At 35.5% G+C, this 20,302-nt stretch overlaps 1 protein-coding gene and 1 pseudogene across 1 annotated transcript; one reads left to right on the top strand and one right to left on the bottom strand.

Moving 5' to 3' along the window:
• Window positions 1–441: 441 nt before the first annotated feature.
• Window positions 442–15,349, bottom strand: LOC120328158 (uncharacterized). Its single transcript, XM_039394576.2, has 19 exons — window positions 15,191–15,349; window positions 14,449–14,592; window positions 14,270–14,360; window positions 13,651–13,905; window positions 12,878–12,971; window positions 11,602–11,677; window positions 11,359–11,441; window positions 10,844–10,928; window positions 10,192–10,324; window positions 9,253–9,429; window positions 8,443–8,632; window positions 7,617–7,709; window positions 7,239–7,349; window positions 6,895–6,957; window positions 6,429–6,604; window positions 4,848–5,058; window positions 3,966–4,293; window positions 3,146–3,299; window positions 442–2,823 (listed from the first exon to the last, which is right to left on the bottom strand). Exons 1-19 carry the CDS (start codon window positions 15,222–15,224, stop codon window positions 855–857), a joined length of 4,467 nt encoding a protein of 1,488 aa, XP_039250510.2. The 5' UTR covers window positions 15,225–15,349; the 3' UTR covers window positions 442–854.
• A 2,971-nt stretch (window positions 15,350–18,320) lies between these two features.
• LOC120328212 (exonuclease GOR pseudogene) lies at window positions 18,321–19,229 on the top strand (annotated as a pseudogene).
• Window positions 19,230–20,302: the final 1,073 nt, after the last annotated feature.

The following is a 20,302-nucleotide window of genomic DNA, read 5'->3' as shown; positions in this document are numbered from 1 at the left end:
TATTAACATCACCACTAACTCACCTATAAAAAGTTTCAGAATTCAATTGTCAGACTATCTGTAAGATAATGTCATCTTACTGCATGTATTCCTATTTAAACTCCGATGAATTACCAATATATTTATAAACAATATTTTCGCTGTTCAGTGTTCAGTTTAATCAAGTTTAGTTTTCTCATATGTCTATTTGCATAAGAGCTACAAAATATTCTCTAGCTATTTTACTATGACCTTTTGGAACATTTTGTCCAAAATCATCTAATTACATTTAAATGATTCGTAGTATATGATCCAATACATCCTCTGGAGTCGGACAAATAGAACAGGTGTGGGACAACAAGGGGCGTGTGACGAGTGTGGCAAGAGCAGGATAAGCGTCGGACTATTGGGGGACAAGTTAGGGCAGGTGTGGGACAAATATGACCAAAACGGAACAAGTGATACTTATAGGGGGGAACAACCCCTTTTATTTCACCAAATTAAAACAAGTTTCAAAATTTGGAAACACCCCATCGCGAAAATGAAAAGTTGGGGAGCATACTGGAGACAAGTTATACAAGTGGCACACGACATTTGGAGATCACCAGTGAATGAATTTTTATTCCCTCTCACTCAATACACACAAGCTTCAATACTTGCCAAATTTCTGGTTGGACTATCAAACAAAATGAGTTCTTGCTTAAGCTTATGAATAAACATATATTTTAGAATTTATATTTTGCACAAATAAGTATTTAAAATCAGTACAAGCAGCAAGTAAATGCATTTTCTAAAGATAAATTATTTTTGGTATACGTATGGATGGGACGTTTGTTTCTAATATCTTTAACGTTTACACCAAAAATATAATCAGATTATTTTTTCTTTCCAAAAAACTTTGGCATCTTAAACTTTTTATGCTTTGATTTGGGTGAAATCGAAAATCGATTCTCCTTCTTTTTATTTTCGTCAATGGTAGGTTCATTATTTTTAGGCGGGTTTTCTGCAGAATCAGCAGGACTATCATAGATTGGGTCGTTTTTCTTAAATTCACTCGGAGACAAATCTTTTTCCTCTGGAGCGTTGTCACTATTTTCACTGCATACTGCGTCATATATGACTTCATCCGCTTTATTAGTATCATGATTAGCAGGTTCAGTATCTTCGGCAAATTTATTGATGTCGTCACATAAACTCGTTTGTGGCTTAGATTCTAATAGAATCTCTGGTTTTGGAGTTCCGGTCCTAGAGTTTACAGCACCGTTGTTTAAATTATTGTTCAGACGACTATCCACTCTCGGGAATTCAAATTCCGATATCAGACCATCGTTAATGTTATCGCCACGTCCTATTGTTCTTATTGTGTTATCGTCGATCGCACCAAAATTGTTATCATCTTCAATTGATTGTGACTTCATTTTCGTCGTTACAACTGATTCGTCGTCCGTTAAAATATCACCTACGCTCATACTAAAACTTGCGATACTGTCTTCCTCGCTATCCAATTTTGTATCGGGATCGCCATCTTCATTTTCAATTTCGTTTCCAAAATGTTTGTATGGCATTTCGTTATTGTTATCCATTGGCCAATCAGCTTTGTGATTTTGATTTATGTGGTCGACATATTTTGGGAACGTAGGCTCGCGATCTTCATTTTCGATTTCGTTCCCAGAATTTTTGTATGGCATTTCGTTATTGTCATCAATTGGCCAATCAGCTTCGTGATTTGGATTTATATCATCGACATATTTTGGGGACGTAGGCTCGCCATTTTCGATTTCGTTTTCAGAATTTTTGTATGGCATTTCGTTATTGTCATCCATTGGCCAATCAGCTTCGTGATTTGGATTTATGTCATCGACATATTTTGGAGACGTAGGCATGTGAAGTTCATAGTCATCATCTCCTAAGTAATTTACAGAAATATCTTTTTTCAGTGAGTTGTCTTCTGACGTATGAGATTGGGGCTCGTTATAGGAATCTATTGGCTTGTCTTCAGAAATTGGAGCTGTTTCCTTTCGGTGCATAGGCAAAGTATCGGTATAGCTATATGGATCATCTGTTAAATCTTCCGAATATGGGGCGTTGTTGGGACTCTCTACAAAGTTGTTGGTCGGTTCTTCGGTTGTGGAGGGTGTTATGCTTTGATTTGTCTCATTTTCTCCGTTTCGTACTACTGTAATTTCTGGTATCTTAGGAAGCTTCACGCGTTTATCTTTGGGCGGATTTACGATAGGCGGTGTATCCTGTGCCACCAAACCGTATGGTAACATAGTCACCGCCGGACAATCCCCATCTGGATTTTCTGATTCGACCAATGGCAATACAGCCTGATTTATAGCTGGCGTAGTTGGATTTTCTAACGCCTGCTGTAGGTTATCTTTTTGATTTTCATTTACAACGTTTTTAGGCTCCATCGTCTCTCCACCAAAATATCTTGCCAACATAGCTTGGTGGCGTGGTTGTACATCATCGTTATTAATAACTTGTCGATCAGAATGGAAGGAAGCAAAAGACGAAGGATCTAAACTACTCGCTTTACGTTGATTCTCTTTTGTGGATTCGACGTTGCTGGCTTGTGCCGAAACAAGTGCGACTTGATGATTCCCAGGCCTATCCATTTGTATATGCGGCATCGTAACGTGATGTAAATTTTCTTCTTTTTTTGGACGTGTCCATGGACGCTGAATCTCGGGATCAAAAATGATGTCTGTGTACTGTACTCTTCCATCTTGTTTTCTTTTGAGATTTGCTGGCGGAGCAGAGAATTTCGGCGGAGGGGGCGGGGGAATATCATCGCTATAGAAGTAATGATCATCATTTTCAGTAATGCATGTAGAACAGCTGATAAAAAATAAAAATAAATCAGTCATTAGTTGATTCATGCCAGGATTTGCAGACACATGCAAGTTGCAATAAATTGAAATTTTGAAATGGAAAATTGAAAAACAGTCGTAAAGTTTGTATTGTATTTAATTTTTACTAATTTGCGTTTTCTCCGAGAAGAAGACCTTGGTATCGAGAAATTATGCTGAAAAACATTCCACTAAAGCCAAATGCCTGTCTTGGGCCTACATCCTGTCATATATATCAAAGTTCGTTGAAAGTGAATAACAATGAATGTAATTTACTGGAGAGAAAAATGTAGCAAAAAAAGGAAAATTACCTCAATGTAGACATCGTATCACATTCACTCATATCCTGACCATCATATTGATATCCCAAAGGAAAGTCGTCATCTGCTGCGTGATCCAGGTGATTGTGAGTAAACTTACTTTGCCTTGGAATTGTGATTTCAGATAATGACGGAAGTTGAGTTTCTAGAAAGATGTAAAAATAATTATTTCTCATTCTACATGTGAAAATGCACAAATCGTATTTACAACAGTACAACAGTATTTTATCTGTTGAGTCATACTTGACATGTTTTATCTAAGTCATGTTTTGTTGGTGCTTTATCATTTCGTTTTGTTCGAGGTGCTGCTAATGTTTGAGTGAATTGAAGCCTAGTATCTGTGATACTCATGGATTTGTTTGCAAACTGATAAACTAAATTTAGGCATGACTTATAACTTTTCAATATTGGAATGGAATATCTACATATTAGGTATCTAGACTAGCTGTTGGGTTAGGAATGGAAATGTAGTCTCAATTGACATTTGAATGGTCTGCTACAGGATATTTGGCTGTCAAACATACCCTGGGCCATTAATTGTGATATTCAACATTTTTATATAATTAGTTTGCTAATGACTGAAAAATATTTTGGAACGAATTCGATTACCTGATTAAAAATGACTGAAAAATATTGGAATATTTTCAGTATTTATAAGTTACCTTCTTGTCGTAAGTTGTGCCGGGGCGGGGTTAGTGGGGGTTTCTTAAAAATGCTGTTCTAAAAGGAACCCATATAAATGCTTGAATACGCGAATACATAAATGCTTAAACGCATGTACTCAAGCACATGAGTGCGTGTCAAATTTTACCTGTGTTCAAAAGTTGGCGTAGTTTTGCTAAATCATCGTTAAGTCTTCTCACGTCCACTGCAGACAATGCTGTGGAATTGGACTCTGAATGAAGTCTACTCAACAACTCTCCTTTCTCTTGTCTTCCTTGTTGAGGAAGGGACTGTCTTTGAGAAACGCTTCTTGATTGTATCTGAGTGAGATGAGGTCGAGTAGTTTGTGACTGGCTTTTTATCAAACCTCGTCTCTCCGCTCTTTGTAAATCGACTATTACACAAACAAGATGAAATGTTGTGTCCATGATTTTTTCTGTAGTATCGACAAATGCATTCACAAAAACGCTGTAGTCCTGAAAATAAACACTACGATAAGTAATTTAAAATCAATCGCCTATAATCTATATTGAGAATTGTGCGCATCAAATCTTACTAGCTTGCGGTTTTCCTGATCTGTCCTAAATAAGATAAGAAACTGTATAAAGTTTTCGTAGTTATAAAATTAAACATTTTCATATGAGCATGTCATAACTTCTGACAACACGCCCATTTTCTCCAGATCAAATTTCTCGGTTGAATTCGAATCGAGTATTTTACCAAAATAATTTATTTTGAATCGCGTCTACCGCTCCGAATTGTGCTTCACTCTTGTGACACTAAATTGCACCCAAATCTAAAATACCATTTAACCTAAACCCAGAAGGGTACACCCCAAGAAGTGAAAAATGCAATAATCGCTTCAAAAATGCCTTATATGTGACAAACGGACAATGGTACTATTGAGTTAACGTTCCCCAATACTTTCAATTTATAAAATGTTTTCTTCGAAATCGCCGCATTCGGGGCAGCGGAGTAACTGAACTGTTTGTTCCCTTTACATATGTTAAAACCCACTGCTATACTCTACCTTAGATTGAAACAAGCTATGCCGTGTCATCAACTGTTTTGTCATATCCAACAACTGTTTGCTTAAAATTGATATTCGATTTGTGGTTCTGGCAACGTTTTGTTTCGAAGATTCAGAATTTAGCACTGGAAGTAAGTTTGAGTGAACGTTCGTCAATAATTTGGTAGCAAGAGTGCAAGCAGCATGTGCACCAAGTTCTATCTTTGTGGATCTGCGGAAAAAAAACAGAATTTTGGGTTTATTTATACATGTCTGAAAAAAAATCGTAATTTCACGACAGATTCTATAACGTATAGCTTCACTGGTATACAAATTGGCGTGCCCAGGATTTCGGAGGGCGAGAAACCATTCAAAAATTGAAACTTTTTCACGTCATAATATGATGTCGTATTTTTGATTATATGGGCCATTCCAAGCAAAAGTTGAATTCCATCAAATTTTCAAAAAGTAGTGCAGTGGAAGTAATTTTTTTTTTTCTTTATATTAAAAAGACATTGGAATTTTATTGGACTGCATTCATTTCATCGAACAATTTAAAATTTCACCCAGGTTTTTGATGGTTTATAAAAAATGGCCTGAAATGTAGAAATTTTGGTATAATTGGCATATTTTGTGATGATTCCTGACACAAAGTGTTTGATTGTGTGGTACAGTTATTTCATATGGAATTGACGGACTGGATTTAAGTTAATATAGTTTAAATGTTTGCAGTGCTGTAGGACATTTCTTCACCCATTTAACAATTTATTACCAGAATTTTAAGAGATGATAGAGGCCGCTATTCCGAAGTGGAAAAATGTCCTGTAGTGTCACGTCCTGTAGTGTCACATACAATATGCACATTATGGGCATGGATTTTCAGTGTTACATTAGGTAACTTGAGCAACACATAGAGGGGTAGTTCAGCTACTGCACCAGAAAATATTTTGGGCTCCTACTGTACCATCGCAAAAATTTACAGCACAACACAACGCACTGTTAGTACATGGTGGATTTGCCGTCCTGTAGTGTCACGCTATATTTTACTATATTTTTTTTTATCTACTAAGTAAGGTTGGGTGTAACTTTTGTGCAATTTTTTACATATTCAATAAAGCAACTGATTGGACAATGAAACAAAACATGTAGCTGAAAATGTGAAAATATATTGAATTTAACAACATGCAAAATTTCTGGAATTGTCCTGTAGTGTCACTTGGAATAGCCCATATACGGAAACAATCTACTGGGATATCAGATAGTATGTATTTATGACAATAAAATAAATACATTTTAAAACTGAATAAACTACAAAATTGCAGTTTGAATTTAAAAACCCTAAGAAACGCAAAGCTGTAATGAAAAGTCATGTTACCAGAAAACGTGATGTCGTAATACTCAATTTAACGGAGATGGCATGGGCCAACCCCTCTTGGTAGCCTAATGACAATTGCATTGGTAAAGACGACTGACTATACTTTATGCACAGTAACTTCCACAAGTCGAAGTATTTAACAAATTTTAGTAACACGATATTATGAACAAACAAGTGAACTTCTCTAAAGTTACAGTTTTACATATGATTGATATGTATTTTCTCACGTTCTGGGATCCAAGATGTCGTTCATAACATGATGTATTTGCTTAGATAGGCATGTGATGGGTCCATCACGTGACGCGATATTCATGCCTCCTCGTTTTCTTGAAGTGTCAAGAGCTTGTGCTATTCTCATCTGGACTTTCAGTCGCTGTGGCTCTTCTAGTTTTTGTAAAAGAACCTGTACAAGAAATAATATTAATGTCACGGAATATTGCGTATATAGATTCAAAGCACATATTGTAGCTCATATTCAGTCAGAGCCAATTGTTCAAAAATATGGATGAAAGAAGAACGGTTGACAGAGGTTGGTCGCAAAGCTATTAACCAGCAACCTATGATTCTAATTTACTGAAAACTTGAAATGAAATTGCTGTTTTTAACTTTCTGGTGACTGAATGAATTTACATCTAACGCACCATGTTGTGTAATTTTATAAAAAGATATTACCAAATAAGATTTCCACTATACCTTTATGGTAATTCTGTCTCCAAGCAATTCAGTTTTAGTCTGGTTTTTGTGACTTTTTGAACGCTAAAATAAATAGGCAAATAAAATTATTTCAAATTAAAAGCAAACAAACGAATGTTGGGAAAAGCTCGGTAAGTCTGAAACTTAAGGTTTCTTAATTTTTAATTAAAGAATTTCGTGATTAATGCACAAGGTTTAAATACAAAGAGCTCACAATAAAAAATAGGCAAATTAATATATGATTTAGGACTAAGTGAATATTAGCTTTCAGTGAATGATAAATAGGGAAGAAGCAAATAAGAAAACCAAAAGGCATGAAAGAAGAAATGCAGAATCTGGTATACCTGACTAGGTATATAATACGCCGATGATTTTTTGTCGCTATCTGCCATTTCTTGGGTTGATTCCAGTAAATTCTGTAATCTGGCAAGCTTTTTCTTCAAATCAGTTACTACCTAAAACAAAGAGAAAACAGCATGAATGTAATGAATAATATGGTGGAAGTATCTAGGTCCTCCGTTTCGAGAGGATTTTAAGTCAAGAATATGAGTTCTGTTCCAATTCTAGTCTCGGATATTGGCTATAGTCTAAAACCAACAATTTTTGAAATTTTATTTTTCTAGAGTTTGAACTTGTTATGTGTGTTGGGCGTGAAATTCGAATGAAAACAAATTTCAAACGTGAAAAATGAAAATGTATGTCATGTTTACATATCATTCTACCTGCTTTTGACTTTCTTCGTTGTTTGGTTCCCAAGTAAAATCACCACGAACTGATTCAGGAGGAGTTGGAAACTTCAACATTGCTGAGTAATTCTGAAAAAATTTTGGTAGTTGAAAAATAAAGTTTTGTGTAGTTTTTGGAGCATTTTTCAAAAGCAAAACAACGGTTTCTAACTTAACAAAAAAAAATTATTTCTATTCTTAACTCCTATACTACTTTCTGAAATCATTTCCCATTCACTATTTCATTTCTCATTAGCAAATAAGTAAGTAAAGCTTTTGCCAATCTAATTATGACTGCTTCCCAAAAAGCAAAAGCTATTGTACTTGTTTTTGCTCTTAAGTAGAAAAAAAGTAAGATAGCTCTAGTCATATTAATTCTATACCTTTGAGGCCGCGGTCCAATTACGGCACGCGTAACGTTTATATATGGCCTGCCGAACGTAAGTGAAGTAGTTTAACACTTTACGTTGTTACCTTTTTGCGCTCTAGATATCACCAATTGTTACGTCATTATTACAGTTTAAGCACATGTATACATTGTAACAATACAATTAAACGGTAGCTCAATTATTCGTACCGGTATCGGCCCCTTGCGGGCGCTACCCTCTCCTGGCCCCCTAATTTCCCTCCGCTTCTAATTTTGGCCCCCAGTCAATCAACTTTGGGAACCACTGCTTTAAATGATAACTTCAAACGAAGAAATTGATCGAATTGCTCGGTTCTCAAAAATTAAACCAGTAAAAGAAATATAGTAGTCATATGATTCCTAATTATCAAAGTTTGTGCATAACTTGTTTCATACACTATAAAAATGATCGCCCACCTCGTGAATGCTTGCGTATGGTCGATCTGAATAAATTGCGGCTTCTGATTTATTCCTGTGTTTTTGACTTCGTTCAACTTGATTTGTTTTCACCCATTCTTGCATAGAACGATCATTGGAAGGAGGAGGACGATCTTCCATAACTTCACCTGCAGGTTTCAATCCCACTCGCTTGACGTAAAGTGCTAAACTGCATGTAAAGAAGGGGATATTCATGTGTATTGCATGTTGCATCAAAATATTGACTTGCGCAAAATGCTACTGCAGCCCAAAAGTTTCAAGGGCTGCATGACGGCATTGAAAATAAACAGAATATACAATAACAGATTTCAATCATCAACCCATGTCTTGTATGTAGAAAGCTTTACCTACAAATAGGGACCGTACTAGTGGCATTTTTACGCCTTCACTCCAAATAAGGCTCTGTACAAGCAGCAATAGATAAGTAGCTACCATGTTTGGAAGAGCAGGAATCTTCATGGTTTTCCATTTTTAACCTAATTTATTATAAGGCATAGGACTGGAACCAGAGTTCTTTACCCTACAATTCTAGCGTAGTTAGGCCCGACGCTCAAACCTCTTCTGGGCCATCGCGCAGAAAAGGATAAGTGCAATAAGTCAATAAGACAATTTTTATAATTTGTGTTCATTTTATTCACACGTACCATCTTTTAGATTCCTTAATCTATTTCTTCATTTTGCATTAGCAACTTAAGCATACAATTTTTAACGCAAGGTCTAGTAAAGGACCGACCAGACCGACTTAAATCTATAAAATGTTAAATTAGACACCTCAATTTCTTTATTTACCTTTTATAATAATCCTCTAATTCTTTTTTCTGTTCCTGTAGATGTTCTTTCCAATCATTTAAAATATTTGCAAGAGCAGGACTCGTATGTTGAGTGTGATCTGTTAGTTCACTGAGAGATCTTTCCATACGAACGGTCGAAGTATCAGAATCTTCATCTTCCACTGAAACGGATCCGCTATTGATGGAAGTACAAAAAGCATTTAACAAAAGCAATTCTTGTATCTTTCCAATGCGAGTATTATATACGTTTTGCTATATTAGCGAGGAGACAATAGAGAAACTGTAAAATATGCATACAATTCTTCTCGTGATTTCGTCTCGAAAAAATTAAACGCATCTATTTTGATTACAAATATTATTAGTTTGCAATGATATTATCAATAGTTTCCATGTCCTTGTAAATTTCCACAAAGTACGGCTGTACGCGTAGTTTTATAATGTTCGCAAGATATAAGGTTGCATACTTCATACCATACGCCGGCTTTTAGTTGAGGCAATTAGCGACTAAATATGCTTTATGGCAAAAAGGCAGTGGCTATTTAACTAAGTTGCGGCATTTAGCGAATACTGTCTAACTCTAATGTAACTAGCAAAATTTTGCTTACCTTGACCCGGCCATGTATAGCACTATTCTATTTTTGGAGTTATATATTTATTTTATTAGATTATTTAACAACTACACACAGACGAGATGGTATAAAATGCACAAAAAATTTTGAAATCGTATTAAACCAAAGTAGCTTTTTTTAACGTGTTTGTCATATATGCAAAATCATGGTGAAGATGCGTGTATGAAATGAATGATTTTGAAGTATTGAACGTTTTAATGAAAATCTTTAGATTTTTTACTGGAATTATGAAAAAAAATGAGCAACTGCAAATATGTCTATCATGACGCAAAAAAGGTATAATTGAAATCACAAACTAAGAAGCATACTCCAGTGTTTCTTCGTCTGCCCCCACAGTGATGGGAATTTCTCGATAAGGTTTATTTTGTACCGTTGCTGCTCGTTCTCTTTTGATTGGATCTCGGGGAGGAGGTATGGGCGGAAAATCGTCATTCCAAGAAGCTGAAATCAGGAATTAAAAATGAGATATATTGAATATACAGAGTGGTCGCTAGAAAACCAGAAAAAAAAATCGGTGACACAGCTAGACATCTTGTCAGTCCCCAAGCTGGAACTGTCTGAACGAAGGAGGTGTCGGAGCGGCGGCATAAATTCCTATTGTTACGTCATTGTTAACTTATTGCTGATTCGTAATTGTTACGGAAATAAACAAGAAAATGATGCTCGGGGAAACATCCATCAAACTAAAACAACCTAGAACTTAAAAGAAATAAAAACGTATCGAAAAAAATGAGTAAGCACGCATTTTATTCATGATCTCATCTGACCTTCAAATTTTCTGCTTTTCTTGCGACATTTATTAGAGATATTAAAATAAACTTGTCATTCAGTTTAGAAACCAACAACATAACATATATATATATAATATGCTGTTGAGATGAAAAATTAGAACCGACTGATATATTATAAGCGTAGTCGCCGTATTATAAACCTCTATGCTTTAATTTAGACGTCTCATACCGTGATTTTTTTGAAGTCCATCACGAACAGGTGCAGCCGCACTGAATGCACTTTCAGTGATCTGAATCGGTATTTCTGCAACATTCTGAATGAAAGAGCAAAATTGATTCACGGTGATTTTATATGTGATACTTGACCAAGGGTATTTTTAAACCGGTTTTCATGTAGCCTTCAATAATTCCCCCATATAAAAGGCAGCATTTGCTCCATCCATCATATTGAACTACATTTGTCTTCTTCACACTGTGAGAATTCCCAGTTACGTGAGAAATTCCTATGGCGACGGTTGCCAAAAACCCCCTCTTGGTCGATTTATATAAGAAAGGATTGGTAATTGGTCAGGAATAGATTAACAAAATATATCTAGTCGTGAGTGTAATTGAATTACTCGGCTATTTTTTTCTGAAATTTCTGACATTTTACCGATGTAATCCTATGATTAGTTGTAGAATTCTCTAACCACTGTATGTGTCATTATAGCCAAAATATTCTACACATGATTTATATTTATTTACCTTTTTCGTTCCTTTCCAGTCTTTCTGGGCGTTATCGGACTTGTTACTGGATGTAGCCTGTTGTAGATTTTGATACGTTGAATCTGAAATATATGAAACATAAATTTGTGGAGAATCGCTTTCAAAAATTAAAAACTATTATGTAAAAACTGCTTCGTGCATAGAAATCATGGAGCTAAGGAAAACATGGAAACAAAGCATTATTATTTTGTTCAAGTGTATGGGTTATTCTAATTATATTACCTGCGTCTGTAGTTGGTGGTTCAGGCGCTTTCCTCTTGTTGTCTTTTGTCCCATTTTGGACTATGTTGATGTTTTTCTAAAAAAAAATGATCGTCTATTACCATTTCCCTTGTCACAGTTACCTAGTCTGTCAAAGGTCGACGAGATTACTTTCTACAAATTCATCTTAAACTGATACTAACAGACACAAGGAGATCCGTCACTTTGACTTTACCACCTTAAAAACTAGAGGACTCTTGTTGCGAATATTTGTTTGTTTGTTTTTTGGGAATAATAACCTGAACTTGAAGTAAACATGTTTAGCATAACACTTCAAATTAGTCGTATGTTTTTTTCGCCATCGAAGCGTTGTCGAGTCTTGTCTAGTTCAGCGCAGTTGGATACTTCCTGATCGGGTATGAGTAAATCATAACAAGTGAGTCTAGTGAAGTTTAGTACCATATCTACACGAGACCCCATAACTGGACACCATCGACTCGTCGGCTGGGATATCATTATTTTAACGAGCGGCGCTTCATTGATTGTCACGTATGAATGCGTGCGCGTGATTCCGAAATAAAACAGATCCTACGTTTTGTAATTGGTTTCTAGGTTATTTCTGCAAAAATATAGTAGGCCTATGTTTTATGTTTGCGTGAGTAACAAATTATCCAGATAAAACTGACGATATAGTAAATTCGATGAGTTAATTATGCGATATAAGAAAAAACACGTTTAAAATGGGGATTCGTATGGTAGATCTGTGACAAAATGCAGAAGAATTTGCAGACTTGAGTAAATTGTAGTAGAAAAAGCAAAAAGACGTGTATACCCAGAAGATATTTTTGCAACGCAATACCAAAAAACTCGTGCTCAGATAATTGGAGCAATAACCACTATTTAGAAGGGTCGTACGGCTAATGCTTGCCTGCATTGAAAGGTTTTCACCTCAATTTTCTTTTGTTCAATGTGTAGCTTTCAGCAATTTAGTTGGAAGTTTACTCGGTGTTAATTGTTAGCTATTAAAATGCTTTTTGATTGCGAATATCACTTGAACCATATCCCTATATAATTGTAAATGGTAACAGTGCTGTGATGTCGGAGTATTTTCTAAGTTTACGGGTTTGCAAGACAGAGTTAAAATTGTTTTAAATTGAATTTGGGAGGAATGAACTTTTTGTCACCATGAAGTTGGAGTTGTATTTTTTGATGTCTTGAAGTCGAGGTTGCAAGGCAAATATCTGCGATGCCACAGCTCTGATCGAAAATATGAACCTGTCTTTCAAAAACACTTTACCTTGAGATTGGAATTTTGCTGTACCGTGTTGTTTAACGCCATGTGTTGTTGGGACTGATGGTAGTGGTCGGTTTCTCCAGATAAATACATATTTCTGTTTAGAAATGTACAATATTAGCTTTCAGATTTTCAGTACTTGAAGATAAAGGAAGTCGCCGGTATGTTATTGGATTTATTCATTTTTCCACATTTCCTTTGAGTCCTATAGGCTATGGCTCGAGTCATGTGGGGCCTAATACCCCTAACAAGAGAGCAATACTCAAAATATACCCACACAAAAGACGTTAGTACGGGCTTATTTCCACAGCTACCACGAACATGCTAAATACTAAATAAGTATATAACACAAAAAGTCCACTGGACAATAAATGGTCAACTTATCCTTAAAATTGGATAATATTATACAGCAGTTAGAGGCATTTTCGGGCTAATTATTTCGACCCCCGTCTCGATGTTTTTAAGCATTGTTTTTATGTTTATTATGAGATGCTTAAAATATTTTATTTAAATATATATAGATATTCTTGCATCATTGAATAAATGAGAAAAATTGAATAATACGGGCTGCGAAATAAATTTATTTGTGTATAGGAAAATTGTTATTTGGTGAGAAAGGTTATTTCTGAAATATATTTCAATATTTAATCGTGAGAATAAATTTATCAATTATGCTGCCGTATTTGATCGAACGTAATATGCCTAGTTCTTAATTATAATTGTTTTCAAAATTTATGTTGAATCAAGTTTAGCAAATTTGTACAAAACTAGACTACCTCGACCATCCGTCCATATCAGGGTGATATCCAGCGTTGTAACTCCCAGTTCCCCAACCATAAGCGTGAGGAGGCATTGTATTTGGTGCCACAGGTGCGTGCCTTAGTACATTCTTATTTTTCTTCATTTTCCGTTTTTTCCACTTATGTTTCAACTTGATAACGCAAACTGTTATTCCGATGAAAATGACCAACACCGCAATAACGATGATAATTACTGCATACAAGGGAAGCGCAATAGGCTCTTCATCTTTTCTGAAAAGTGCAAATTTTCACAGGTTAGAAAGATTCAAAATCGTTGTTATTTAATACTATAAATCATATTTAATAGACAATGGTTTTTGATGTATATATGTTCAATTTACTTATTGGCTAATTTCAAAACATAATAGAATAACAATGTACTAAACGAGTACTCTTGGTACAAAATGTTGGGTGCTACTACAGCGTGAGATCTACCTCAAGCCAGCGTGATTTCCATAAATAGGATTGCGACAGTCTTCGGACTTTACTTGGGTAGGCGACATATGGCGATAGACCTCACGCTATAGTAGTACCAAACGTTTCGATACTAGAACTTAATGTTTCGCAGAATAATATATTTGAAAATATATCTTACTTTTCTGGCCTTCTTCTTTTTGGATTCATTGGTTGTCTCGGTGTTGGAGGAGCCACAGCCCACGCCGGTACGTTACTTTCTTTATCCAACGCTATATATGAATTTATATGCATTGAGTATCGTGATCAAGCTTCTATACATAATAAATCATATACGTGCATCGTGATAAATGTACATACCTGCTTTCTCTTTGCAAACACCGCATGTCTTGAGACATTGTGCAAGTTCTGCAGGAACTAATTTCTCGCACATGTTTGATTTTCTGAGTAAAGTAAAGCGACAATAATCTTCCCCTCCGAGATCCTGGCATTGCCATGATATTCCTTCAAAAGAGGTTTATATGTTCAAATTAAGAGATTATATATATGTATATTTACATAGCTTTTCTTTTGCTTTAGTTCTGACTAGCACACTTTGAAACACATAATTTTATATATCATGATTTCATAGGGCTGGGCATATCGAATCGAATAGTAAATTATTCGAATCGGTTCAGACGGAAATTTCGAATCGTCGCCATCTTGTTTTTTGTCCACCATAAGGTCGAGGTGAATTCCTCATTTTTTTATTCATATAATTTTTTAAAATGCAATTCGGACATATGACTCTTTTCTTCCAAGTGAGTTATTGATGAAAAACATGTTTCTTGATAGATTACGTGTTTTCTCTAATTTAGGCGTCTGGTGGACCATTACAATAAAACAGTCAATACAACTACATATCTTCCAACTATTCGATTCGATTCGAAAAAAAATTATCGATTCGATTCTGAAATCATTAGATAGTTACAATTGCTCAGCCATATAGTAGTGATGTAAAATAAGAGCCCATTTTTGAAAAAAAAAACATTTTTATAGATACATTATCTTGAGTAATTTCACAATATTATTGAAAGGAAAGTATGATATTAATAATGATTACCGACGAACAAGTAGATAACAATCAAGCTTCTCATTTTGTAGTTATGTGTCTGTCAACACCGAAGTTGTTCAACTGTCTATACTAATATTCATCTGTAAATAACATATTATAGATAGAATTTGTTTAAATTTTAACTCAGTAATGCGTATTAACAATTTGTTTTATGCCTGCATTAGAAATAAATATTTGCTTCCCCTCGGTTTTTTCATAAAATAGCTGAAGTAATTCATCAATATAGTATAAGTTTATATAACGACAAATCAAGCCGTCTGCTCTTTCTTTGTATAAAATAATTTTTCTTTCATAATCGTGATAATAAAGCTTGAACCTACGCCTCAAACACTTAACTTCTCTATAGCTTGGTATTATACTTGTGATCCGTGTACACGATATACCTGTCAGGCTACTTTTCTGCTACTTCGTCTTCTGTTCAACCAATGACCGGTAGATTAATTCTGTGAGAAGCTTTCTCGTGCGTCTAGAACACGTTTTACGGGCGCCCTCAGGCAAAACTAAAGATTTGCGAAGTAATTTTCTTCTCGGAAAGGGATTGAAAACATGCTCGGATTTGTACGGGCCAGATATAAATCAATACAGTAGTAATTTGCGTACGAACATAAGTTTGCTCTTTGCGCTAAGTATTTCTATTTAAATATATTGGTCACTTTCAACGAATTTGTGTATTCGCAAATTGAGAATATCAGGTTTTCCGTTGTATATAATCACGAATTCACAACTGCCGTACTCGATTCAATAGTGCGATTGTACAACCTGAAATGCAGTTGCATTTGTTTCACGGTCGATTGAAAAATCCGAAATAATATTTCGTTTTTATTATTCGAGATTAATTATTGTTTGAAACATACAGAATCCGCGGTTTAGATTATTCACAAAAGTGAGAGTTTGTGCGATAACATTGACAAATTTAGGAAGAAGTTATCGAAACGTTCATAGGATAATGAGTATTTCACGTGACTAAACATGAACACGGTTTTATATGTACACGATCCAATTTTAAAATATGCAATTCGAGATTTCGAATCAGCTTCCCTAGTTGTGCTATGCCTGGACCAGAACCTCTAACGTGAGATATAAGCTTTAATCAACAAATAAAAATTTTCGCCTAGCAGATCAAATTGATTGAATTTTAATCGAAAGTTCTAACTGTTTTTTAAATTTGTATAAGGAGTGTTATAAACCGTCCAACGTGAGATATAAACACCATAAATGTGCCAACTATACTTCGCCAATTACGTAACAATACGTAGTAAAAGAGAACTATGCATCTAAGAAATGAATATTTACGAGAGTGCTGACAGGGCCGCATTGAATTTTATTGAAGTTTTCCCGGCAACGGATGCAATATAGTTATTCTTTGCTACATTTTGACACGGATGGTAAAAACCGATCGAGCGAAACTTATCGAGTCCACCAGACAACGACTTCTCGCGACCTACTTGAAATATTTTTTGGGGGGAATTAATCGGAGCTCAATTAATAATTAACTAATTGAACATTAAATGGTCGCAATAATGTCCTTGCAGTTGATTTAGGCGACGATTGGGTTCTTCCGTAGTATGTGTACCAGGTTGAGGTTACGCCATAATTTTATTCCGATTTTTCTTATTTTAGTTCTATTACAAGTTCGGGGACTGTTTGTCTTAGCCAAGTGAATATACCCCATGCCCATCGGCTTCCGTCCCTTTACACGACTTGGTGTAAAGTAGGCAAACAAATTATTTACCCCCATATTGGTACTCATACTTTTGCAGCGCCGACAATTGGAATCAAACAAAATGAATCAAGTTCTTATAGGTTTTGTATATGTTCGGTCTCAACTTTGGAAAATATCGTTCTATCTGTCCGCATTTAAAAAAAAACAGAAAAAATGCCCCACGTTTAAATGTTACGTTCAAATGTCGAAGTAAATTACTAAGCAACCATAATAGTTTGTTTTTTCGTTGATTCTGTGACACGGTAAAGTTAGATTCTCATGAAAAATTTGTTACTTTACATCAGAACTAATTTCAAATATTCTAGATTCTAGAATTAAGTGACATGCAGACGAGGTATAAAATGGGAAGTTCAACTGCAAATATTGATCAACTATAAAGGTATATTGTTTTATTAGGAAAGAGGGAATTCCCATTTTACAATCCTTCAGTAACGTTGATTGAATCGAAAAATGTTAAAGTTTATAGAATTTCAACAGTTTTAATTTCATATTCCTTTGACTTATTATATTAAGTTCGCCTTATGAGTTTTGTGTATTGATATTTGCTTGTGTGACGTAACAACACATAGTCCATTAACGTTATCATAATATTAAGCTCAGCCCATACACGAATTACAGGTGAAATATGAGATTTCATAAGTTATCATATTTGGCCGAAGATAAAGGTGTTCTTGATATAGGTATTTGTAGAGATTTTGGTAGTCATGGTGGGGAATGATAATACGTAATATATAACGTGTTATTGTAAATAAATGTGAATTATATTTGCTTTGCACCGTAATCCTTTGCAAGAATATTCCCCAATTAAACAAAGCAGAGCGTGACTATAAAGCAATATTAATTTATGAGAAAATTATCTCACTTTGTAGTCACACTGATTTATATTTACAAGTCTCATGACTTAGTGATATAATATTTTATCAGGTGCGCCATATAAAAATGAACAGAATGGCGTCATGAGGAAGTAGTTCTTTGTTAAAGGTCAGAACCATGACTAACTAATGAATACGTGATATAGTTCCTCATCACGATTATAGTCTTTACATTGTGAATTTTTCTTTGGGATGAGAGGTAGGACTTATGTGAAGAGACTAGAAAATGTGAGTGTTTTGTATTATAACTGGCAAGATCAAGAAGTAAAAACTTTGTTTGGGGCAATTTGTTTCAGTATAGTATATCTTAACATATATCCTTGGGATGTGGTGTCGCAGTAGGATCATCTAAAACTCTTTTTATACTCGGATATTGTTATTCTGTGTTACGTTATGCTAAAAAAAATTTCTAGCTCGTTGATTTGCATAAATACGAAAAAATACTTTAAGCGTTATTTTTACCCACAGAATTCAATAACTTTAATCCCGCTGGTTACTGGGTAATAGCACAATATAGTACAGTATGGCTGAAGGAGGAACACGTAAACGACGGCAGAAGGGGCAAAAAGCTACTGGAGTCAGAGTGTATGATGCAATGATGAAATATGTTGCAAGTCCTGGACAACTCGACCGCCATGGATTTCCTCGACCAGGACACCAACAAGACAAGGCCAAATTTTCTTGCTCGCCACCGAAGGAGGCATTCAACAACACAAAACATAAGACATGCTATAGATGCGGAGACTCATTTATTCTTGAAAAATCGGGCCGTATAACCGGTGGAGAGTGCTGGTATCACAGTGGACGACTGCATGATGACGGTTACACTTGTTGCGGTGAAGATGAGGATGAAGAAGGTTGTACGACAGCAAAAACACACGTGCACAGAGACAACGTTTTGGACAGATACGGCTACGTCGAGACATACGAAAAGCCAATACCGTATGGGGTTAACCCTGGTATATACGCAATTGATTGTGAGATGTCATACACCGTCAACGGTATGGAATTAACTTGCGTCAGTATTGTGGACGAAAATTGCGACACGGTTTATGATACCTACGTAAAGCCGTATGGAAGAATCCTCGACTACAATACTCAATTCAGTGGTGTGACGAAAAAATGTTTGCGTGGTGAAACGACCACTCTTGAAGACGTACAAAATTTTATGCTTGAGACCTTTTCCAAGGATACTATATTGGTTGGTCACAGCCTAGAAAGTGATTTTGTAGCCCTGCGGCTAATCCACGAAAGGGTGGTGGATACTTCTTTAATATTCACTCACCCCATGGGATTCCCTTACAAGTACGCTCTGAGAACACTCGCAAGGAAAAAGATTGGCAAAACAGTGCAAGATGGTGAACACGACAGTGAAGAGGACGCAACTACGTGCATGCAGATAATGTTGGACAGAATCGGTTTTTCAGTATAATTCTGAACACTATGATTCCTGCATTGACATTCCTGCAAATGCAGTATAACTTTTTAAAAAGTATATATATCGTATATTTAATCTAGAGTCCAGTGTAAAGAGCTACCTATCACAGTCCGTTTTCCCTGACGCGGTTTTTGATCGATCTAATTATTCTAATATAATATCACCCGCTATAAAGTCTAGTCCAGCGGTTCCCAACCGGCGGCTCGTGGCCCCAAGAAGGCCACAGAGAAGCTGAAGGCGACACAGAGCAAAACTTATTTCACTTTTCTCACCCAATTCTTCCTAGTTTCGTTGCTTGATAAAGTTACACATGGTGTTTTCACTTTTTTGAGCGTGAAGTATTTCACATATTCAGATTTGGAATCTACCAATACAAATAACACTATAGATATACAAATACCACTAGAATGATAAACAATGGGCCATGAGTGCTAAAACTCCGGAAGAGGGGTCACAAGCTGTAACAGGTTGGGAACCACAGGACTCCCACAGGACACAGTTCATTCATTGAAGCTGGTTGCCAAGAAGAACTTCCAATTTTTTTAAAAAACAAGTTTTGCGGAATTCCTTTTTTTTAAGCTATTGATTAGGCACATGATGAATGCACATACCAATTAATATTACTTTGTATGTATTTCAATAATAATGCTCTAGGTCTTGCGCCGTCGATTTAAGAAAACTAACTTCAAAAATCAGAATCAAATTGAATTTTTGTCTCTGAAAATATACCTGAAGATGGCGTCTGATGCCTATCTTGCTTGTTAGCCGACCTACTACTTAGCATTTGACTATGTCTTCATTTTCGATTTTTACTGGTGATGGTATTTGACTAAATTGTATTATTGATTAATGCACAGAGTGTCACTTCAGCCCCTCTAATGTAATTAAACGGCACATTTTAACCAATATTTTTCTATATGTTTAAATAATATATATGTTGTATAATATTTTTTTTCTATAATCCAATAAAGCATTTGAATTATTCAACATTTCACTTCGAAAAACGAATTACATAATCTAAGGCAGTCGTATTAGCAACGGTGTTACCAATATACACAATGCTGCAA

This window comes from Styela clava, chromosome 7, assembly GCF_964204865.1.
Source record: "Styela clava chromosome 7, kaStyClav1.hap1.2, whole genome shotgun sequence".
Classification (NCBI taxonomy): domain Eukaryota; kingdom Metazoa; phylum Chordata; class Ascidiacea; order Stolidobranchia; family Styelidae; genus Styela; species Styela clava.
The sequence above is the reverse complement of the archived record's forward strand: the minus strand, read 5'-3'. Positions and strand labels throughout refer to the sequence as shown.

Excerpts from the sequence above, each read along its gene's own strand:
- LOC120328158 (XM_039394576.2), bottom strand. The coding sequence starts at position 15,224 with ATGAGAAGCTTGATTGTTATCTACTTGTTCGTCG. Across the intron at positions 14,361-14,448 it reads TGTTTGCAAAGAGAAAGCAG|CGTTGGATAAAGAAAGTAAC; the intron begins GTATGTACATTT and ends ATTCATATATAG. Across the intron at positions 7,710-8,442 it reads CATACGCAAGCATTCACGAG|AATTACTCAGCAATGTTGAA; the intron begins GTGGGCGATCAT and ends AAATTTTTTCAG.